Here is a 20,738-nt window from a genome sequence, read left to right as displayed (position 1 = left end):
TGTGGGATCATTTCCAAATAAAGAAAAATCATAACATTCAGGGACGTCCCAATATATTAATAAAGCCACAATTTTTAGGGACGAAGGGAATAGGATATATGATAAATTTGTAATTTTTTCAAAAAAAAATATTACTCCATTATTTTAGTTTTAGAACTATAGTGAAATAAAATGGGCTAATGGGTGCTCTGAATAGAATTACCATTTTCGATGAAGTGATAGAAGCCCATGATGCACATGCCTAATTATGAAATGCAGCAAAACTCTACTAATGGGCTTACTGAGGGATCACCGGCTTTATGCGTCCTAATCAATTAATCTTAATAGTATAAATACATTATAGTTTAAGATTAATAAATCTAATTTGATATTGATAAATTCTAAAAAAAATTAGTTGATGATAAATTCTAATTGAAACTCTGTTTTACCCTAATTGAAATTTAGAATATCCGACAAGCTGGCCACGCTTTCTAACATTTTCTTTGATAAAAATACGTAAAGTGAGTTTTATTAATTATAATAAGGCTAGCTAACTCGATTACCAGAGCTAGCACTGGCTTTATTCATGTCTTATTTCATTACAAGAACTTTAATTTATTGCATTTGCAAGCACTTTACTGCAGCTGAATGAGAGTTCGAATGTCAACTGGGATTGCATCAGATTGTGTCTGAGCAATGTAAGCTCTAGAAGTAGTATAATTAGCCACAATCTGTGTTAGATGATAGTCGTCGAAATATGTATACTCATCTCTGTTGCTGCATACACCTCCTTTTTGAACACACAGTCCCGTTATCCGGTTTACTTGACAGCATGGAGCTTGTGGAACTCTGATGCCTGAACATGATCAACAATACTAATCTCAAAAATCAATATTTTATTTAAAGTAATTATGTTTTTCAATCCTACATGAGTAATAATATTGTTGATTACCAAGGGTGGTCGCAAAGTTTCCTGATAAAATGTTGTATGTGTTTATGTAGGTAAAGTTGGCGCCAGATAAATTGTTGTTCAAGTTGTAGATGAGTGAAACAAGCTTGGTATTGAATAAGCGTACCGCGTTATTGATGAACTCAACGCATGTAGATCCGTTTGTAGGATAAAGATACAACACTCGAGGAATGCACCCTAACGGAGCTAAACCAAAAACTGCAACTTTTCTTGCTTTAAGGTTATACAAAGTCTGTTAAAATAGACAGTATATCAATGAATTCAAACACAGATGTTATTATATATAAATTAGGGAGTGACTAACCGTTAGTTGCTGAGAATATTCATGTATCAACTTTTCAGCGAAACTCTCTGGGGAGTTTAGTATTCTAGTCAAGCTTAATGGCAGAGAATAGTAGTTGTTGATTGAAAGAAACCATAGGGTAAAAGAAAGAGAAAGACATTTTGATGAAAGAGATGATGCTCTGCATTTTCATTATGTTCAACTTGACCTCAATGCAAGAAAGCTTACAAATATATATCATGCTAGAGAATATTCTAGACTAGCAAAACCCCAAAGATAGCTACACAAAACACAACGCTGCACGCTCATTAAAAGCAACAAAGGTACTCTAGGATAGCTCATTAAAAGCAACAAAGGTGCTCTAGGAAGTAGACAAAAACACTTTAATAAACTCCTCCAACTCACGAGCTATACACACAAAGATTTATGCATGGCCATCTACTCATCTTGTCTAACACCCTCCTTCAATTCGATCGCGCCCAAAGAGTGAACACCTAGTGAATGTTTGAGGCGAGAGAAGAATTGTAAACTCAAAGGTTTAGTCAAAATATCAGCGCGTTGATCACGCGAAGGAACATATCTCAAATCTATTATTCCTGCTGCTACCTTATCTCTCACAAAGTGTATATCAAGCTCAATGTGTTTAGTTCTCGCATGCATGACGGGGTTAGAAGCAAGAGAGATGGTGCTCATATTGTCGACCCATATTACCGGAGGCTTTACCTTGATGGAGAGCTCACCAAGAAGAGAAGTTATCCAAGAAATTTCTGCCACCAGTTGTGCTAAGCTTCTATACTCTGCCTCTGTGCTTGATCTCGACACAACAGATTGTTTCTTTGAACTCCAAGAAATCAGGCTTTCTCCCAAATATACGCAGTAACCAGTAACGGATCTCCTATCATCAATATCCGCTGCCCAATCCGAGTCACAAAACCCAGTAATTGAACATGAAGATTTCTTTAACAGTAGCCCATGATCTTTAGAGCCAGCTAAATACCTCAGAATCCGTTTAACAGCCTTCCAGTGAGTGTCAAGTGGTGCAGCCATGTATTGACTGACTTTGTTGACACTATAAGCTATTTCAGGTCTGGTGATAGTGGCATACTGCAAAGCTCCCACTGTACTCCTGTAAAGCTTTCCATCAATGTTACTTATTCCATCCCCCTTGGAAAGTTGACAGGAGGATACCATTGGTGTAGGACAACCTTTGGCTTCAGACATATGAACTTTTTGGAGAAGATCAGTAATATATCCTCCTTGACTAAGATGAAGGCCAGTGGGAGTTTTAGTAATCTCAATACCAAGGAAGTGGTGGACTTCACCCAAATCTTTCAAAGAGAAGTGAGTGTTGAGCTGACTAACAACATGTTGAATATCAGAGGAGCAAGAACCTGTGATCAGCATATCATCTACATAAATGAGTAAGAAGACAACAGAAGAGCCTTTATGCTTGAAGAATAAAGAAGTATCAGCCCGAGACTGAGAAAAACCAAGGTTAAGAAGAACAGAACGAATAGTAAGAAACCAGGATCTGCTAGCTTGCTTCAACCCATAAATGGCCTTCTTCAACTTACAAACCATAGGAGCTGAACCAGTAGATGGAGGTTCAAAGCCTGGGGGAGGTTTCATGTATATTTCCTCAGAGAGATCACCGTTCAAGAAGGCATTATCAACATCCATATGCTTAATCGACCAACCATAATTGACAGCCAAAGATAATATGAGCCTAATAGTTGCAGGTTTAACAACGGGACTGAAAGTTTCAGTGTAATCAAAGCCAGGCTCTTGTGAGAATCCTTGAGCAACAAGGCGAGCTTTGTAGGTAGAAATGGACCTATCAGCCTTGCGTTTGATTTTGAAAACCCACTTACAGGCTATAGCATGCTTACCCGGAGGAAGAGGACAGAAAATCCAAGTGCCTTTCTTGATTAAGGCATAAATTTCCAATCCCATAGCTTTCTGCCAGACAGAGACTTGCAATGCTTCTTGATAAGTTTTTGGTTCAACATATAAATAATCATATGTAGAATCTGCTGCAAAAACCTTGGGCTTGAAGATGCCTGCTTTAGACCTGGTCATCATAGGATGTGTAATGACAGGAGGAGCAGGTGGTGGAGAAACAGAAGCTGGAGTATTACTATGTTGGTGATCAGGAGAAGAATTAGAGTGAGAGTGGACAAAATTAGAGGAAGAAGAGGAAGTTGTGGTGTTATGCAGAGGAGAAGAAGGAGCAGGAGAATGTGCAGGAGAAGGAGGTGGTGTAATATCAGGTATGATGGGAGGAGGTGGAACAGTAGGATACAGTGGAGTAGATAGAGTAGGAAGAGTATGGTCAGGAATAGAAGGAGTGATGGATTGAAAAGGAAAAGTGGACTCATCAAAAAGAACATGTCGACTAATTAGAATTCTGCCAGTTTTAAGAAGAACTTTATACCCTTTATGATTATTACTATAGCGTAAGAAAGTACCAGCGGAAGACCTATATTGAAGTTTGTGTGTATTGGTAGGTCTTAGATAAGGGTAACACAAGCAACCAAAAACCTTAAGAATAGAGTAGTCAGGTTTCCTATGGAAAAGCTTTTCATAAGGGGAGCAAAATTGGAGAAGTTTAGAGGGAGTTCGGTTAATGATGAAGACTGAAGAGACAAACGCATCATCCCAAAACTTGGTGGGAAGATTGGCTTGAGCTAAGAGAGAAAGGCCCATTTCAACAATATGCCGATGTTTTCTCTCAGCTAGGCCGTTTTGTTGAGGAGTGTAAGGGCAGGAAATGCGATGTAAAATGCCAGTATTTTGAAGAAAATTGGTTAACCCTCTATACTCCCCACCCCAATCAGTTTGAAGGACTTTGATTTTGTGAGAAAATTGAGTCTCAACCATAGTTTTAAACTTCTGAAAAATGATGTTAACATCGGATTTGTGTTTTAATAAGTAAAACCAAGTAAATCGGCTGTAATGATCAATAAAGGAAACGTAATACTGGAAGCCATTGGATGAAAGGACAGGGGATGGTCCCCAAAGATCACTGTGAATAAGTGCTAAAGGTTCATTGTACACAGTGTTGGAGTGAGTGTAAGGAAGCCTATGAATTTTAGAGATAGAACAAGAATGACAAAGTTTAGGTAATGGCATTGATTGAAAAGAGATATTACATTGTTGAAGTGCCTTTCTAACAATGTCAAAGGCACAATGTCCTAATCTCCTATGCCAAACCTCTAGAGAATCTTCAGTAGAACAAGTAAAAATAGAAGGAAGAGAGTTGGTTGAAGTAGATCCGACAGCCTGAGCAGTGCTCTTGATTGAAGAAGTGGAAACTGGAGAAGACCTATGCAAAGTAAACTGGTATAAGCCATTCCTAAGGGTGCCCTTGAGAAGAGTTGCTTTGGTTGCCCGGTCCTTAACAAGACAGAAAAAAGGATGGAATTCAAAAAAAACGTTATTGTCAAAGGCAAATTGTGAAACACTAAGAAGATTCTTTTTAATTTGAGGCACATGTAAGAGATATTTAAGAATGAAATGTGTGGAGTTAGTGGGAGAAGAGAGAACCGAATCACCAACATGAGTAATAACAGCAAGAGAACCATTTCCCATTTGAAGTTTCTTACCTCCATGGTAGTCAGAGACATTGTGAAAGGCATTGTAGTCATGAGAGACGTGATTGGTGGCACCAGAATCAGGATACCAAGTAGAAGGACTGCTATTGTCAAACCAAGATTCTGAAGTGGTGGAAGCAGGAGGAAGTTGAGCCATGTTCAGACTAGGCTGCTGAGAGAAGTTGCTGTGAGAGAAGTTAGGCTGCATAGTTCCTTGAGCCGAAGAAGAAGGTCTCATAGAATTGTTCCTTGAGCCAGGAACAAAGTTTGGCTCAAACCGATGCCAACACCTGTCAGCTGTGTGTCCAGTAATACCACAAACTTGGCATATGGGTTTGTTGTTACCATATCTACCTCCATTTCGTCCACCTCGACCACCATTTCTGCCTCTTCCACCAAAACCGCCTGAAAAGCCTCCTCTGGAAGAGTTGGTGTTATTTTGAAAAGACTTGCCTCTGCCACCTTGATTGTTACCTTGATGAGCACTTTGGACGAGATTAGCTGAAGGTTGAGATCCTTCAGTGTTGATGACTTGAGCCTTGGCTGCTTCAATCCTGCTTTCAAAACTCAGTAGCAGTGAGCTAACATCTCCAAGAGTCCAAACCTCTGGTTTAGAAGTTATAGTAACCATTACTGAATCGTATTCGGGACCTAAACCAGCAAGAGTATGCATGATTTGGTCATCATCAGAAACTCTGTAGCCTGCTGAGCCAAGAAGATCGCAGCAGGTTTTGATCTTGTTAAGATAATCCCTCATACTCAGCGCCTCCTTCTTCAAGGTCTGTAACTGCAACTTGTACTGCATTACTTTGGCTTTGGATTGGTTTGAGTAGTTTTGAATGAGCGCTTCCCAGATCTCCTTGCTGGTGGTAAGACCAACCACAAGAATCATGGTACTTTCAGTTAATGAAGACTGAATCCAAGCCGAAAGGAGCTGGTCTTGGCGTACCCAGCTAATGTACTCAGAATTTGGGAGCATTTCTCCATCTTCTCCAGCCTTAGTTGCAGCGGGTGGATCTCTGATAAAATATTTTTCAAGACCTAAACCTCTCACATTTGCCATAATTTGTTGTTTCCAAATGAGAAAATTATTCTCATTGAGTTTGACCGAGATCTGGTTATTTTGTGGTATAATAGGGGTGGCTAGATCTGCCATGATAGAGACAAGACAAGAAGAAAAGGAAAAACAAAAGAGTCAGGCCCTAAACGTCCTGCTCTGATACCATGAAAGAAACCATAGGGTAAAAGAAAGAGAAAGACATTTTGATGAAAGAGATGATGCTCTGCATTTTCATTATGTTCAACTTGACCTCAATGCAAGAAAGCTTACAAATATATATCATGCTAGAGAATATTCTAGACTAGCAAAACCCCAAAGATAGCTACACAAAACACAACGCTGCACGCTCATTAAAAGCAACAAAGGTACTCTAGGATAGCTCATTAAAAGCAACAAAGGTGCTCTAGGAAGTAGACAAAAACACTTTAATAAACTCCTCCAACTCACGAGCTATACACACAAAGATTTATGCATGGCCATCTGCTCATCTTGTCTAACATTGATGTAATCGCTATTGCCAATGTTAACAGCGTACAAACACCGTCGGAGAAAATGGTTGGCTGCCGTCTGATTTCCGAGTAAAGTCACCACCTGATCAACATTTTCTTGATGGTTTCTCAGCTGTTGGTTCATGGGGATCCGTTGACCCTGTAGAGTAGATTAATTAATATATAAATGAAAATTAATAGTGATTATAAACCTGCACCAGATGCATAATTTATAGTTCGGAGAACTGCGTTGGAGCCTCCACCAAAAGCATTTGAGGCGACTCCAACAGAAAACCCTAACGTTTGAGCTACACCAATTTTGAAATATAAATTAGTAATTAACCATAACAAATGATCATATATATGGGAGGGCTATAATAAAAACACATTTTATTGTGTAAAATATGAATCATTTTCAGCCCCTAGATCATCAAGACATGCGGTTGATTCATCACCTAAATAGTAGAAACTTTATCAATTTATTTGACCTGAATAGCAGAAGCCCATATCCTTTAAGGGTGCTTATCTTGATAGAAATATAAAAGAAAATATTAAATATTTTTCACCGTTTCCACATATTAATATGATATAGTATTTTTTTTTCAACATACAAACTATTAAGTGATGGCTGGTATGAATGAATGAAATTAGAAGAGAATGGAATGATAATGAGAATAGAATGAAATGAAATATAGGATTCCTATAATTGATATTCGTGCCGGTTAGTAATTCATCAAGTTATTCAAATACAATACGTTTATTAACTCGCACAAATAAGTACTCGATCATTTATCATTAATTATGAACATTTTTTATGCGACGACTAAAAGGCAGACGATGTCATTTGAATTAGGGCTGACAATTTTCGGCACGATGCGAAATCGCACGAAATTAATGGGTTAGTGTCAAACCTTATCAGGTTCGTGTCCTTATCATGTCGACCTGATAAGGACCTAAAAATTTCGTGTCGGGTTCGTGTCACCCGATAGAGTTAATATTATTATTATTTTTATTAAGTATTTATTTTAAATATTTAATTCTTTCTACACTTTAACCTTTAGGGTTTCATGTTTAATCAAGTTTTAATCAGATCGTGTTGTTATCGTATTCGATCGTGTCAGATTCGTGTCGTGTTTGGGTTTGAGTAAATCGTGTCGGGTTCATGTTCATGTCGGACACTTTCTTAACAGGTCGTATTCAGATTTGGCCTTATCAGGTCGACCCGATAACAATCCGACACGTATGATTTTCCGGGCCTAATTTGAATAATGAAGTTTTGGCATTAAATGTATTTGGAGGTTTGGCCAAAAAATAAATAGGGGGTCGCCTAACGTGACTTAATTGACCTTGTGAGTTATTTACTTCTAAAGTTTCATTTTGCATTTCTTTGTATTTATTTATAATCAAAATAAAAATTTATAAATTTGAATTGAAATTAGTTATATAACCTTAATAATAAGATCAACAATCATAGTTTAATCAGGGGACGTTTATTTTGCATTATTAAGTATTTTTATTTTTTAAAGTAGGATTTATCCAATTTTGTGTACCCTCTCAATAGGAATAGAAAACAAAATTAGTTTAAATGATAGAAATAAACATAGGTCTTGGTTGCATTTCAAGCAAATCATACGTATTTTATGAAGTAATTATTCTAAGATAGATAAGTAATTAAAAAAAGTACATTTAAATGATCTAGAGCTGTAGGGGATGGTATATATAAATTTTGAAATGTATAGGAAATTCGTAATGAAACTACTGGGCAAAATTTATTCAAGCGCGATAACCAAAAATTTAGAAACTGACAAAAAGAAAATTAGAAACTGAAAACAAGACTATCATATCTGTACTTGCTTCTCTCTATCTTATCAAATCGTTCTTATATTTTCTCTCTATTTTATCGATTGGGGTTGGTGAAATATTGAATCAAATCTTATGTGCTAGCTTACACGAAATCATATAGAAAAGTCAAAAGTCAAAAGTCAGAAGTTTCTATACATATATCTCTTGTATTAAATCCAACAGTATACATATATCAATGGCCGAAAATAAAAATTGTATTTTAAGCCCAATCGAGTAATTGTTGATGGGCCAGAAAATTGTAAGTTTTGATGATGGGTGATTCTATTCAAAGCACTCCACTTTACTTATTATATAGCCCCTTTATTAATAAATAAAATTAAAAATAATTATAAGGTTATAGCCTTATAGGTTATGTGATAAATTTGTATTAAAAATATATATATTACTCCATTATTTTTTTATACCATTACTCCATTATTTTAGTTTTAGAGCTATAGTGAATAAAATGAGCTAATGGGTGAATAAAATGGGCTAATATGGGTGCTGTGAATAGAATCACCCTTTTAGATGAAGTGATAGAGGCCCATGATGCACACATGCCTAATTATGAAATGCAACAAAACTATGCCTAATGGACTTACTGAGGGATCACCGGCTTTAACCCTAAGAAAAATTAGTTTATTGATAAATTCTAATTGAAACTCTGTTTAACCCTAATTGAAATTTAGAATATCCGACAAGCTGGCCAACATTTTCATGATAAAAATACATAAAGAAAGTTTTACTATTAATTATAATATTAATATTAAAGCGAACAACAATGTTTTAGGATTACACCAGGGGAATCTGGATTGACAAAATCATTCTCTTACATGATTATAATAACCAGAGCTAGCATTGGCTTTATTCATGTCTTATTTCATTACAAGAGCTTTAATTTATTGCATTTGCAAGCACTTTACTGCGCCTGAATGAGAGTTTGAATGTCGACTGGGAATGCATCAGATTGTGTCTGAGCAATGTAAGCTCTAGAAGTAGTATAATTAGCCACAATCTGTGTTAGATGATAGTCGTCGAAATATGTATACTCATCTCTGTTGCTGCATACAGCTCCGTCTTGAACACACAGTCCCGTTATCTTGTTTACTTCACAGCATGAAGCATTTGGAACTTTAATACCTGAAAATAATCAACAAAACTAATCTCAATTAAAGCTCAATATTTAATTCAAAGTAATTATGTTTTTCAAACCTACTCGAACAATATATAATAGTATTACCGAGGGTGGCCGCAAAGTTTCCCGATAAAATGCCGTATGTGTTTATGTAGGTAAAGTTGGCGCCCGGCAGATTAGTGTTCAAGTGGCGAACGAGTGAAATAAGCTTAGTATTGAATAAGCGGACGGCGTCATTGATGAAGTCAACGCATGCAGTTCCCTTGGGAGGATAAAGAAACAACTCTCGAGGTATGCAACCTAACGGTTGTAACCCAAAAACTGCAACTTTTCTTGCTTGAAGGTTGTACAGAGTCTGTTAAAATAGACGGTATATATATATATATATATATATATATATATCAATGAATTCAAACATACAACCATTATTATATAAATTAGGATCCGATGTGACTAACCGTTAGTTGCTGAGAATATTCATGTATCAACTTTTCAGCGAAACTCTCTGGGGAGTATAGAATTCTAGTCAAGGTTAATGGTAAAGCATAGTAGTTGTTGACGTAATCGCTATTTCCCATGTCAACGGTGTACAAACACTGTCGGAGAAGATGATCGGCTGCCGTCTGATTTCCGAGTATAGTAGCTATCCGACCAATGTTTACTTGATGATTTTTTAGCTGCTGATTCATGGGGATTTGTTGACCCTACAAATTAACCAGATTAATTATTAGATAAATAAAAATCACATATGGAGGTTTAATATATACTAACTAATTACCAGTTGCAATGAGGTCTCATCGAGGATGCCCGCCCCACCAGATGCATAATTCACTCCTCGAAGAACAGTGTTGGAGCCTCCACCAGCCCTATTTGGGGGGACACCATTAAGAAACCCTAACAATTGAGCTGCGGCAATTTTCAAATATAAATTAGTAATTAACCATAGTAAATGACCATATATATATATATATATATATATATATATATATATATATATATATATGTATCTTAAAGAAAGTGCATAAAATTAATTAAATAAAACCCTATCTCCCAAGAGGAAAGAGTGTCTAGATATATACCAAGAATATCGGGAATATTAAATCCATTGGTGAACCTGCCATTGACGCCATAGACAAAATCAATTCCGTAAGGAGAATAATCAGCTTTAAGGAGAGTGAGTAGGTTGTTATTGTTGCCATTGTCGAATAGAGAATCTCCAAACGGAAAAATGCAAGGAACTTTTTGTTGGGCATGGATTAACAATTGGGGCGTTATAGCAACAAATAGGATAGCAAGGATTATGCACTTTAAAGTAGTAGTTGCCATTTGGAAATATGTGATGAATAATTCTAACACAGAATGACAGATTTATATAGTTCGCATCTTGTAATGTTTGTGCATCAATGACTTTTGCAATTACCAAAATGCCATGTTGTGTATTGCAATTTGCGAGGCTGTTAATTATGCATCTAGCTAGCTTCTACATACAATCTATCAATTTATTTGACCTAAAAACCCATATATATCTATATCCTTTAGTAATGAAATAATATATATATTACCGTATATATGGGGGCTTAGGTTCATTGATAATAAGTTATTTTAGTATATGTAACCAAAATTGTTACATTCTTAAGGATAGTAAAATTAGTTACAATTTTGATTGGAGGGCTTTGTAGGACAATAATTGGACTGATTTGAAAATTGGGATAAAATTTTTTGAAGTTTGCAAAAGTATAGGACATTAATAAGAGCACCCGCAACGCGGGTACTCCAGTGGCTCCTCGAGGAGCCACTGGGCGTCGAGGAGGGCGTTGCGGAGTGGAGCTCCTCGAGGACTCCTCGAGTTATCGAGTATGCTCGAAGGGCGGAGGAGATGGCAAGTGCAATGCACGCGCCCAATTAAAAAAAAAAAAAGGAAAAATTCAAAAATTCGAATTTTATTCGAATTTTGACTGCAGCTCCTCGGTTTCCGCACCTTTGACCGACCGTTTTCAAAAAAAAAAAAATTCCTTCTTCTCTTCTTTAAAACACCCCACCTTCTCCCCACAATCTTCACACCTCTTCTTCTCCAATTTTCTTCTCTTCACACCTCTTCTTCTCCTACAATTTTCTCCGTCATGGATCCACACAACCCTTTCTACGATCCAAATTGGTGCCCCGATCTCTCCTCCGATTATCATCCTGATATGGGAGGAATCAACTTGGAGGAGAGCCCGCCCGAGGAGGAACCGGTCAGTGCTCAGCAGAGTGTCTCCCCACCAAAGAAAGGCGGCCGGAGGAAGGAAATGGCCACCAAAATCAAGCACGACAAGGCCGCTATGTACCGTCATACGTATGCTCCCGAGCATACGGATCTCATCGTCCAAATTTGGGCGGAGGAGACCAACGACTCGATCCGTGGGACGGATCAGAAGGGAGAGGCATATTGGGGCCGGATCCGCGAACGTGTGAACCCCATCCTCGGCGTCGACCTTAAGATCAAGCAACTTCAAGGCCACTGGTCCCGGGTAAGCGCGGATGTGCGTCTCTGGGAAGCTGTTTGGGTGGAGACGCGCAACAATTGGCCGTCCGGTCATTCGGATGATATGATTCGTGAAAAGGCCCAAACCCTCTTCAAGGCTCGAAGCCCACACAGGGCCTCCTTCAATTTCTGGAACACGTGGAGAGTTCTCCGGAACAATCCCAAGTTCAAGTCGATGTACCTCCTTGGAGACGTGCATGCCTCCAAGAGGACAAAGACTACGGAGGAGGGCGGCTTCACCACCTCGGCGTCAGGCGAGGAGATCTCTTCTGCCCGACCCATTGGCAACAAGGCGGCCAAGGCGGCGGCGAAAGGGAAGGCAGCAGCGTCGCATACGAGCTCGGATCCTCCACCAGAAATAGTGGAGAGGTTGGATAGGAACGACGAGCAGATGAGGGCATTCACCGCCCAGTACCAGCGGAGGAACGATATCCGGGAGATGGAGCTCGATATGCAGCTCCTGAACACGGATACGACGCACATGATGGACGCACAACGTGCATTGCACGCGTCCATGGTCGCCGACGTGCTTAGGCGTCGTGGTCTATCCTAGGCTATCAAGGAATGTGATTTTAATGATGTTTTAGGTTTTTTAAATTTGTATGTATTTTTTTTTAGGTGTTTTTAAATTTTTATGTATTTTTTTTAATGTTTTAAGTAATTTTAAATTTATGTTTAATCCAGTATTTAACTATTACAAAAATATGCTATTTAAATTATGCAATAAAATTTAAATGAAAAACATAAAATCAAAACTAATATTATCAAGTAGGCTATCAAGGAACCCCAATGCAGCACTACCTATTCAATAACACAAACACTATCAAGTAGGCTATCAAGTAGGCTATCAAGGAACCCCCAATGCGGATGCTCTAAATAAGTAATGCACTCACATGATAATTTTCGATCCATTTTAATTAGTGTCATATTTTTACAAGCTCAAAACTTTTAAAATGGGTTGACAATTTATTGTAATAATTTTCAAATCAATTTAAATTACTAATCCTAATAAATCCTAGCTAACTCTACAATTCCCTTTGTAACGAAATATATTGTGAGACTTGTATATCTATGTAACAAAAATATTTTTATAATAATTTTATGTATAGAAAAATTTAATTACATCAATATCAGTCACAAAATTTATTATAATTAAATTGCATAAAATTTACTTACATTTTTATATGTAATAAAAATATATGAATATATATGCATGTGGATGCATTTGAATTTTATTATGCCTAACTAAAGTTTTAAGGGAATTTATGGCACATCTCTTAGAATCAATATGTGTCACTATAAAATCATAATGCAACAAAATAAATTTATTTTTGTGACGTGATGAGTTTCGTTTTGATTTTTTTTTTTTAACTTAGAAAAAGAGGGGAATGGTGGGGACTGGGGAGTAAACCTTAGATCTAATTGTTTACTGATTAAAGTTTACATCGTTTAAATGATCCCTTAGGGACAATGACTTGATCAGTTGATTACTCAAATTTAACGACTAATTAAAACGTAAAACTAATCAATGGTACTCAATTTAACGACTAATTAAAACGTAAAACTAATCAATGGCATTTTGATAAAAATGTTTATTAAATTATTTTAGTGACGTTCTTATCAAATGCCATAAAAATGTTTATTAAATTACTCCCTCCGTCCCACTGTAAGTGAGACCTTTTTTTTGGGCACGAGAATTAAGAAATCATGTGTATTTTGTGTGTAGGTGAAAAAGTGAAAAGGTGTTTAAAGGGAAAAGCTTTTACCCAAAAAGGAAAGGTCTCACTTACAGTGGGACGCCCAAAATAGAAAGAGTCTCTGATACAGTGGGACGGAGGGAGTATTTTAGTGACGTTCTTATCAAAATGAAATTTCGATAAGAATGTTTATAATTAATATATTATTATTTTAATGATTATAGTTAATCCTTAAGTAAAATAGTTATATATTTTATGAGTAAAATTTTGAAGTAGCTAAAATGAAGCATAAAACACAATTTATGGCCACACATTAAAAAACATAAAATTTGTCCATTTTTATTGATTTTGAACGTTTTTATCCTTAATGAGGCGGACCAGGTAGGATCAGACACGTGGGTCGCGTGCCGGGTCGGGTTAGGCACTAATAGTGTCATAGGTGCCAAGATTTTACTTGATTTTATTTTGGATTTCCGTCGGTACTTATTGCACTAATAGTGCCAAAAATGTCAACGAAAATCCAAAATAAAACCAAGTAAAATGGTCATTTTGGCACTTATTAGTGCCATACGTGCAACACAAATACAGAAACAACAACAATAAAATCAAGAAATCATAAATGGATCATCTAAACCATAAATAGATAATCTAAATCCTAAATTGATAATCTAAACCATAAATGAAACATCTAAACCCTACGGGGAAGTGTTTAAAATGATCATTTAACACTTATGGCTCTAATAGTATCATAAGTGTCAACGAAAACTAAGTAATAAAATGATCCTCTTGGCACTTATGGCACTATTAGTGCCATACGTGCATCGAGCACTGACTTTTTCCCACGAGCGCGCAATTCACCCAAAAATTAGGCATACCACCTAATTAATGACCATATTTCAATGTTTTAAAATTAAGGACCAAAAATTAATTTTCAATCTTCATTATGGTCTACTACATTTGTTTCATATTTTAATGTCCCTCATAATATCATGTATTCGTCCCTGTTATTCATAATCTTATCCAAATACAAACCTTTATTAACACGTGGATATAAGTACTCGATTATTATGAACATTCTTTTATGTCACGACTAAAAAGCGCGACGTCGGTGTTCTTTGAATGAAGTTTGGCATCAAGTGTGTTTGGAGGTTTGGCCAAAAAATAAATAGGGGTCGCCTAAAATAACTTGACTTTGTGAGTTATTTCTAAAGTTCCATTTTGCGTTTCTTTGTATTTATTATAATCAAAATAAAAACTTATAATTTTGAATTAAATTAGTCATATATAACCTTAATTATTATAAGATCAACAATCATAGTTATAAATCATAATTTAGTTTTTTTTTATATATATATCTATAGGGGTTGATTTTAATAAGCAATTAATCTATGCATACATTACATGGATATACATAATACCCTTCAAACTTCCACTAAATCGGTTCAATTATTTTTGGACATGTTCGAGCATTAATGATCTGATTCTAAGGCTAATATATCCCTCCTATTATAAATTATGTTTTATTCAAACATATTTTGTCCAAATAGCATTACTCATAAAATATGGCAAGATAGATTCAAATAGAGAAAAGATCCAGTAAGAATGACTAGTGAGAAATACAAATGAATCTGGAACGTCAAATCACTACAAGAAAAAAGTTAATAAATAACATGCGAAACCTATTAGCTATTAGAAAATCATGTGCCGTAAATGAAGGTGTAGTCTATTAGGAGGCGTTAATAGACGACGGCGCGGCTGCGTCATCTATTAGCTAATAGACGACGCGGCTGTCCGTCGTCTATTGTCTGATAGTTGACGGTTTTTTTGTTTGTCGTCTATCTTCTAATAGATGACGGACAAAAAATTGTCGCTTATTCGTTGTCTATTTTAAATATTAGTATAATTTTAAAGTAGCTTCATGAGCTTTTTATATATTTGTCACGACCGGCCCTAATTAAGGATAATTAAGCCGGGGAAACCGTGACTAATGGAGGGAGATTAGAAGCGGGGTAGAAAGGGAATAATCAAACAAGAAAGGATCGCAGTATCATTGTTAACAACAGGGATATTTATAATATAACGGAGTTTTAGTCGTATAGACTCAAATAACTAGTAAGTTCGGATAACTCCGACTTATCCAAAATAACATAAAACTTCTGAGTACACAGCGGAATAAGGTTCTGATTACATGTATGAAGACATGTAACCCTAGAGTTCATTAAATACATAATAAGACAAAAGAGTCCCGCTCGTCACTTCATCACCATCGGCAGCTGCTCAACCTGCACATTTAGAAATATATGCAGGGCTGAGTACAAAAGTACTCAGTGGGCACATATGCCTACTATGAAATATAACATGCTTCGTAAAGTTGTAAATTGTCATGCCATCATAAACAGTACATCAAGGGAGTTTTTCGCTAAAAAGGCCCAAGCTTACTAAATTCATTTGTGATTCTTAAAGTTCGTCTGCAGACTAAGTTCTCTTGTAATCTATCATATCTGGAACTGTGTGCCGGAGAGGTGGCCACCTCTCACGGACACTTGACCGGCCAACCCACTAGATGACTCACGGTCACTGGTGTACACTAGCCCTGGCAAGATAGCTATCAACTGCTCAGGACCCGAATTCGATTTCATAATAACTGGCAAAGCCACATCAGATAGATATCATACCAAACATTGAAACATTTATGGCAAGACAACAGTTGAAATAATTTCCAGTTCAAAGATTTTGCAATGAAATAACTGTTCAAACATAACATTAAACTCATTTGATATATATGAAAGTAACCCACCTGATAGCAAAGCTTTGCTACAGATTAGTGACTCCTTGACGAGCTCTTATTCTTGCGCTCGACCTTTAATCCGAGAAAATAACGTAAGACTTTAAATCGAGGGAAAATTCTCAATTAAATGAGAATGCGTAATTAAACTATGCATGAATCTCGTATGCATGAACTATTATTCTGAGATAATAATCAGGGAATTTCTATTGTTAATCCAGGCTATCGGATTTAAACAAAAGCTAAGTCTCGTCTCATGAAGCCGGATAATTAACAAAAATTAATCCGTTCTCTTCGGGGTGTTCTAATCCGTCAATTAAATAAACCCTGCTCCTCGTAGTCAATAGAAAATAAATAAATACTTCAGCTTATTCGCTTTATAACCTCATAATTAATCGGCTTAATAAATATGAATAAGTAATGTTATAAGATTAAATAATTAAAAGGCTCAACATAAGGCAACCTAATAATTAAGTAAAAGTGGGCTTGAATAATTAACATGAGAGGCTCAATTGAAATAATTCATCGGTTCAAGTAATTAAATAAATCTTGGCCCAATAAATAATTATTTGATTAGCTGGGCTCAATTAAATAAATCTAACGAGGCCCAACGAAGATAATATAACAGCCCAAATAAAATAGATGGCCTTCAATTTAAATAAATTCGGCCCAATGAAATAATGTAATAAAAGCCCATCTGAGTAAAATAAATAAATTCAGAGGCCCAATCAGTAATTAAAATCGGCCCATATAAATAAATTCAGAAGCCCAATTCATAATTTAAAATCGGCCCAAAATTAATAAATAATCCAGCCCAACTCAAGCCCACTGAAAATAAATAACAAAGCCCAATAAAATAATAACTAGAAGGCCCAAATCAATTAAATAACAAGCCCATTAAGCAAAGCCCAATTTTCATAAATAAGGAAAGAAGCCCAAATCCTTCTCCCCCAAACATCTCGGTTCTCTCTCTCTCTCATAATACACTTTCGCCTTTCTCTTTCTGAAGGAGCCGCTGCCCCCTTCTCCTCAAACTCGACGAGCGATCTTCTTTTTCTTCTCCGGCTGAAATCTGACCGGCTTCGCTTCTCCGGCTGTTAGCCGTTGTCTGCCGACGCGTCGAATCCCGGCGTCGTCCTCCTTCTCCCTTTCTCACGCAAAACCCAGCCGAGTCCTACTCTAGAAATCGTCGCCGCCGTCTGGAGCTGCTACTGCTTCGCCTGGAGTCGCGGCCTGGAGTTGCTGCTGCTCGTTCGGTGGTCAGCGGCTCGTTGGAGGAGCGCCGCCGCCTGGAGCCATCGCCGCTGTCCGGAGCTGCTGCTACTGGAATCTTCGGCGACGTTGTCGCCTCAAGCTGGCGTTGCTCCGATTTCTGGAGTCGGTCAGCCTCTTCCCCTCTAGCTTGTTAATGTCGTAGCTGTCGCCTTCAAATCTCGCTAGCACCTTGCCGCCGCCGCCGGGTTCTAGAATCGGCGAGGTCTCCGTGCTCCCCTCCATGTGTTCGTCCGGCAGGTAGCAATCCAGAGGCTGCCACCGCCAAGGGGCAGTCGCCCTTCTCTTTCTCCGGCCGGCGTCGTGGTTACTCTGATGCAGGCTGGACAACGAGAGTTCGCCGCCTTCTCACTCCGTTCCGGCAGTTGGGGCTCGGCAGTTGCTTGGGCAGTCGGCCCATTTTTCCCAAAGCTAAGTAACTCATCTCCATTCGAATAAAAGTCCTAGTTTTTGTGGTCGTGAGTTCTCGTAAATGCTATTCTGGAGTGCAGTGAAAGTGAAGCATATAATTCCTTCTTTGCTAAGAAGTTAAGAAATCTCATTGTGTTTATAAAGTATAGTGAAGTATGCCTACAATTCGTTCCATCTCCTTAAGCACTTCATAGATGATCGATTATGCTATGATATGATGACAGTATATGTGGCTTGAATGAGTTGAGAAAATGAACTGAAACAGTAGTATATACCTAGAAAATGATTAGAGGTTTGTTGTTGTTGCTGAGTTAAATAAGCTGATTGGATCTTGTTGAAGTTTGGCAAAATTTGAACTGCTCTATCTCTCCCTCTTTCAAGTGTTAACTGGTATCAAATGATTGAATCTGAAAATGGTAGTATTTGTTGTTGTTTAATGAATACAGGTAAAATCATGGAAGAAGATGGAGAGTTTAAGCCAAAGCTTACCTTGAAGTTGGTAGGACACTGGATGAGGATTTCTCCTCCTCCAAAAGCTTCCAAGTGCAGAATGAGGAGGATAGTGAATTGGAGGCTGATTAGCATTGATTTACGTTGCATAATTGAGTGTAGTGGTGGGGATAGTTGGTGGAGTGGAAAGCAAAGTGTAGTGGTGGTAGAAATGGGGAGCAAAGGTTGGTGGAAAGAAAAAGAAAGAAAAAAAAATGTAGAGAAGGATTAATGATGTATTATCTAAGTCTCGGTGATTCTGTAACTGTAATAAAATACTGGCTTCGATTCTGCTTGATACTGTATATTTACATAAATCTCGTATTTTGTCATGTGATTTCTTGCTAAAATCGATAAGTTATAAAATGAATCTAAATTAAATCCGTAGATTTAATTCGTTTGTTGTTCTAATATTTAAATTAAATCCGCAGATTTAATTAACTCACGAGTCGAAAATAATCCACGACTTAAGTGAAAAAAAAAATCTAGTTCCATCTCGTTAAATAAATAACGTGACTTTGCTAAGTCAGATATAACTCTGAAATAATATCATTGACTGTTTTAACAATATAAATTCAGGATCATCAGCTGAATTCATATCAGGATAATAACTGGTTTCATTCACTGATGAACAATAATAAACACTCATTACTGGATTTAAAATATATAAAAGAGCGGGTCACTACAATATTACTGCTAGAAGTTTGCATTATCACCAACATAACCAATCAATTCGGGCATATAATATACAGCAAATTCTGAATCATTTATATCAAAGTTTATCAATTGATTTTGCAGAAAAAGAACCTAACAAGAGGGAGCCAAATTCAAAAACTATGACATGCATTAAGTATGAGGCTTACCAACCTGACTGATCGTCGTGTGTTGTACACTTTTTTCTCCATCACCTCAGCTCTTCTTCTTCAGCTAGAAACCCCCACTGCAGCAGGGGTCATCAAAGAATCCTTCTTCTCTTTCTCTAGGCATTCCTTCAACTAGGAATCCATTTTCAGACAAGCTGAGGCCATCTCAACCTTCCTTCTAGCTACTAGCCTGTGCCACCACCGTTGGAGTTTCCATAGCATCCACCTGTGATTTATTAGAGGCTTTAAATTCAAATTTGTCGTGAAAAAAGAAAATAATAAATACAAATCTACGAAAAAAAATCGTTTATAATGCACGAATTGCCATTTAAATATGGAATCAAATCCTCGAGGGGTGAAAAAATGAATACGCTATATATGCGTGCATTACAAACAACTTATTCATAAAATTATATTGACTTATTCGTTATTTTCATTTCTCACGAAAATAATCACTTTCACTATAACCAAACTTGATTCAAATCTTAATTTCATTACCACTTTCTTACGTATTTCCAAATTAGGATATTTTTTCCCTATTACATCTCTGTATCTTTTAAAAGTAATTTAACTTGTTATTTTTTTCTATCTTTCTCAAAAAATTACTACATAAAATATACTCCCTTCGTCCACAAAAGAACTTCCTATCTTTCATTTTTGGGACGTCCACAAAAAACATTTCTACCCATTTTTGGACTATATCTCACCACTTATAATTACTTACTTTTCACTTTTTCACAACTCTCAATATTAATTATAACTCATTTTCACCACTCCCAATACACTCAATAACTTTTTCTCTACTTTCAATACACTCAACAACCTTTATCTTAAAACTCGTGCAGCTTCCTCCTAGAAAGTTCTTTCATGGACGGAGGGAGAATATACTAGTACACCCCTGCTTGATGTACATACAACAAAATATTTTATTTATTTTCAAATTTTCAATTATGTAAAAAGATCAAAATGTCATCATGAGTTTGATTAATTGGTAATAAAAAAATTATGTTAATTTGAATATTAGTATTTGATTTAAAATAGTTTATACTAACACTATTATCAACTTAATGAGTATAATAATAAATTTAATAATCAACAACAAAAACAACAACAACAATAATAATAATAATAATAATAATTAAACTTTTACATTGTAAAGCAAATAATTTAATTCACTCTCATTTTGAGAAAATAACATTAAATCATCAATATAACAAAACTAATAGTCATCATTTGATATAACAATTTTGGGTTCTTAAAAGTCCAACTATATTATTTATAAAAAGTTCATATTTAAATAGCTCAAAACCAATTTAAAAAATCAGGAATATATGAATAATAAAAAAT

At 36.5% G+C, this 20,738-nt stretch overlaps 3 protein-coding genes and 1 non-coding gene across 5 annotated transcripts in view; all 4 read right to left on the bottom strand.

Annotated features, from left to right (window-relative positions):
* The window catches only part of LOC130985259 (uncharacterized), a 920,555-nt gene that overhangs the window by 367,475 nt on the left and 532,342 nt on the right, over positions 1-20,738 (bottom strand). The gene's annotated exons all lie outside the window — the stretch shown is intronic.
* LOC131024804 (GDSL esterase/lipase At4g18970-like) lies at positions 511-1,670 on the bottom strand. The gene is made up of 4 exons (XM_057954340.1): positions 1,651-1,670; positions 1,254-1,413; positions 932-1,181; positions 511-835 (listed from the first exon to the last, which is right to left on the bottom strand). The coding sequence occupies exons 1-4, from the start codon at positions 1,668-1,670 to the stop codon at positions 615-617; spliced, it is 651 nt and encodes a 216-aa protein (XP_057810323.1). The 3' UTR covers positions 511-614.
* LOC130987252 (small nucleolar RNA Z247) lies at positions 5,384-5,519 on the bottom strand. Its single transcript, XR_009089643.1, has one exon. It is a non-coding gene; the product is annotated as a small nucleolar RNA Z247 (small nucleolar RNA).
* On the bottom strand, positions 8,947-10,689 carry LOC130985284 (GDSL esterase/lipase At4g18970-like). Its single transcript, XM_057908188.1, has 5 exons — positions 10,430-10,689; positions 10,129-10,256; positions 9,809-10,054; positions 9,456-9,705; positions 8,947-9,355 (listed from the first exon to the last, which is right to left on the bottom strand). The coding sequence occupies exons 1-5, from the start codon at positions 10,674-10,676 to the stop codon at positions 9,135-9,137; spliced, it is 1,092 nt and encodes a 363-aa protein (XP_057764171.1). The 5' UTR covers positions 10,677-10,689; the 3' UTR covers positions 8,947-9,134.

The sequence above is a fragment of the Salvia miltiorrhiza genome, chromosome 5 (assembly GCF_028751815.1).
Source record: "Salvia miltiorrhiza cultivar Shanhuang (shh) chromosome 5, IMPLAD_Smil_shh, whole genome shotgun sequence".
In the NCBI taxonomy this organism is placed as follows: Eukaryota; Viridiplantae; Streptophyta; class Magnoliopsida; order Lamiales; family Lamiaceae; genus Salvia; species Salvia miltiorrhiza.
The sequence above is the reverse complement of the archived record's forward strand: the minus strand, read 5'-3'. Positions and strand labels throughout refer to the sequence as shown.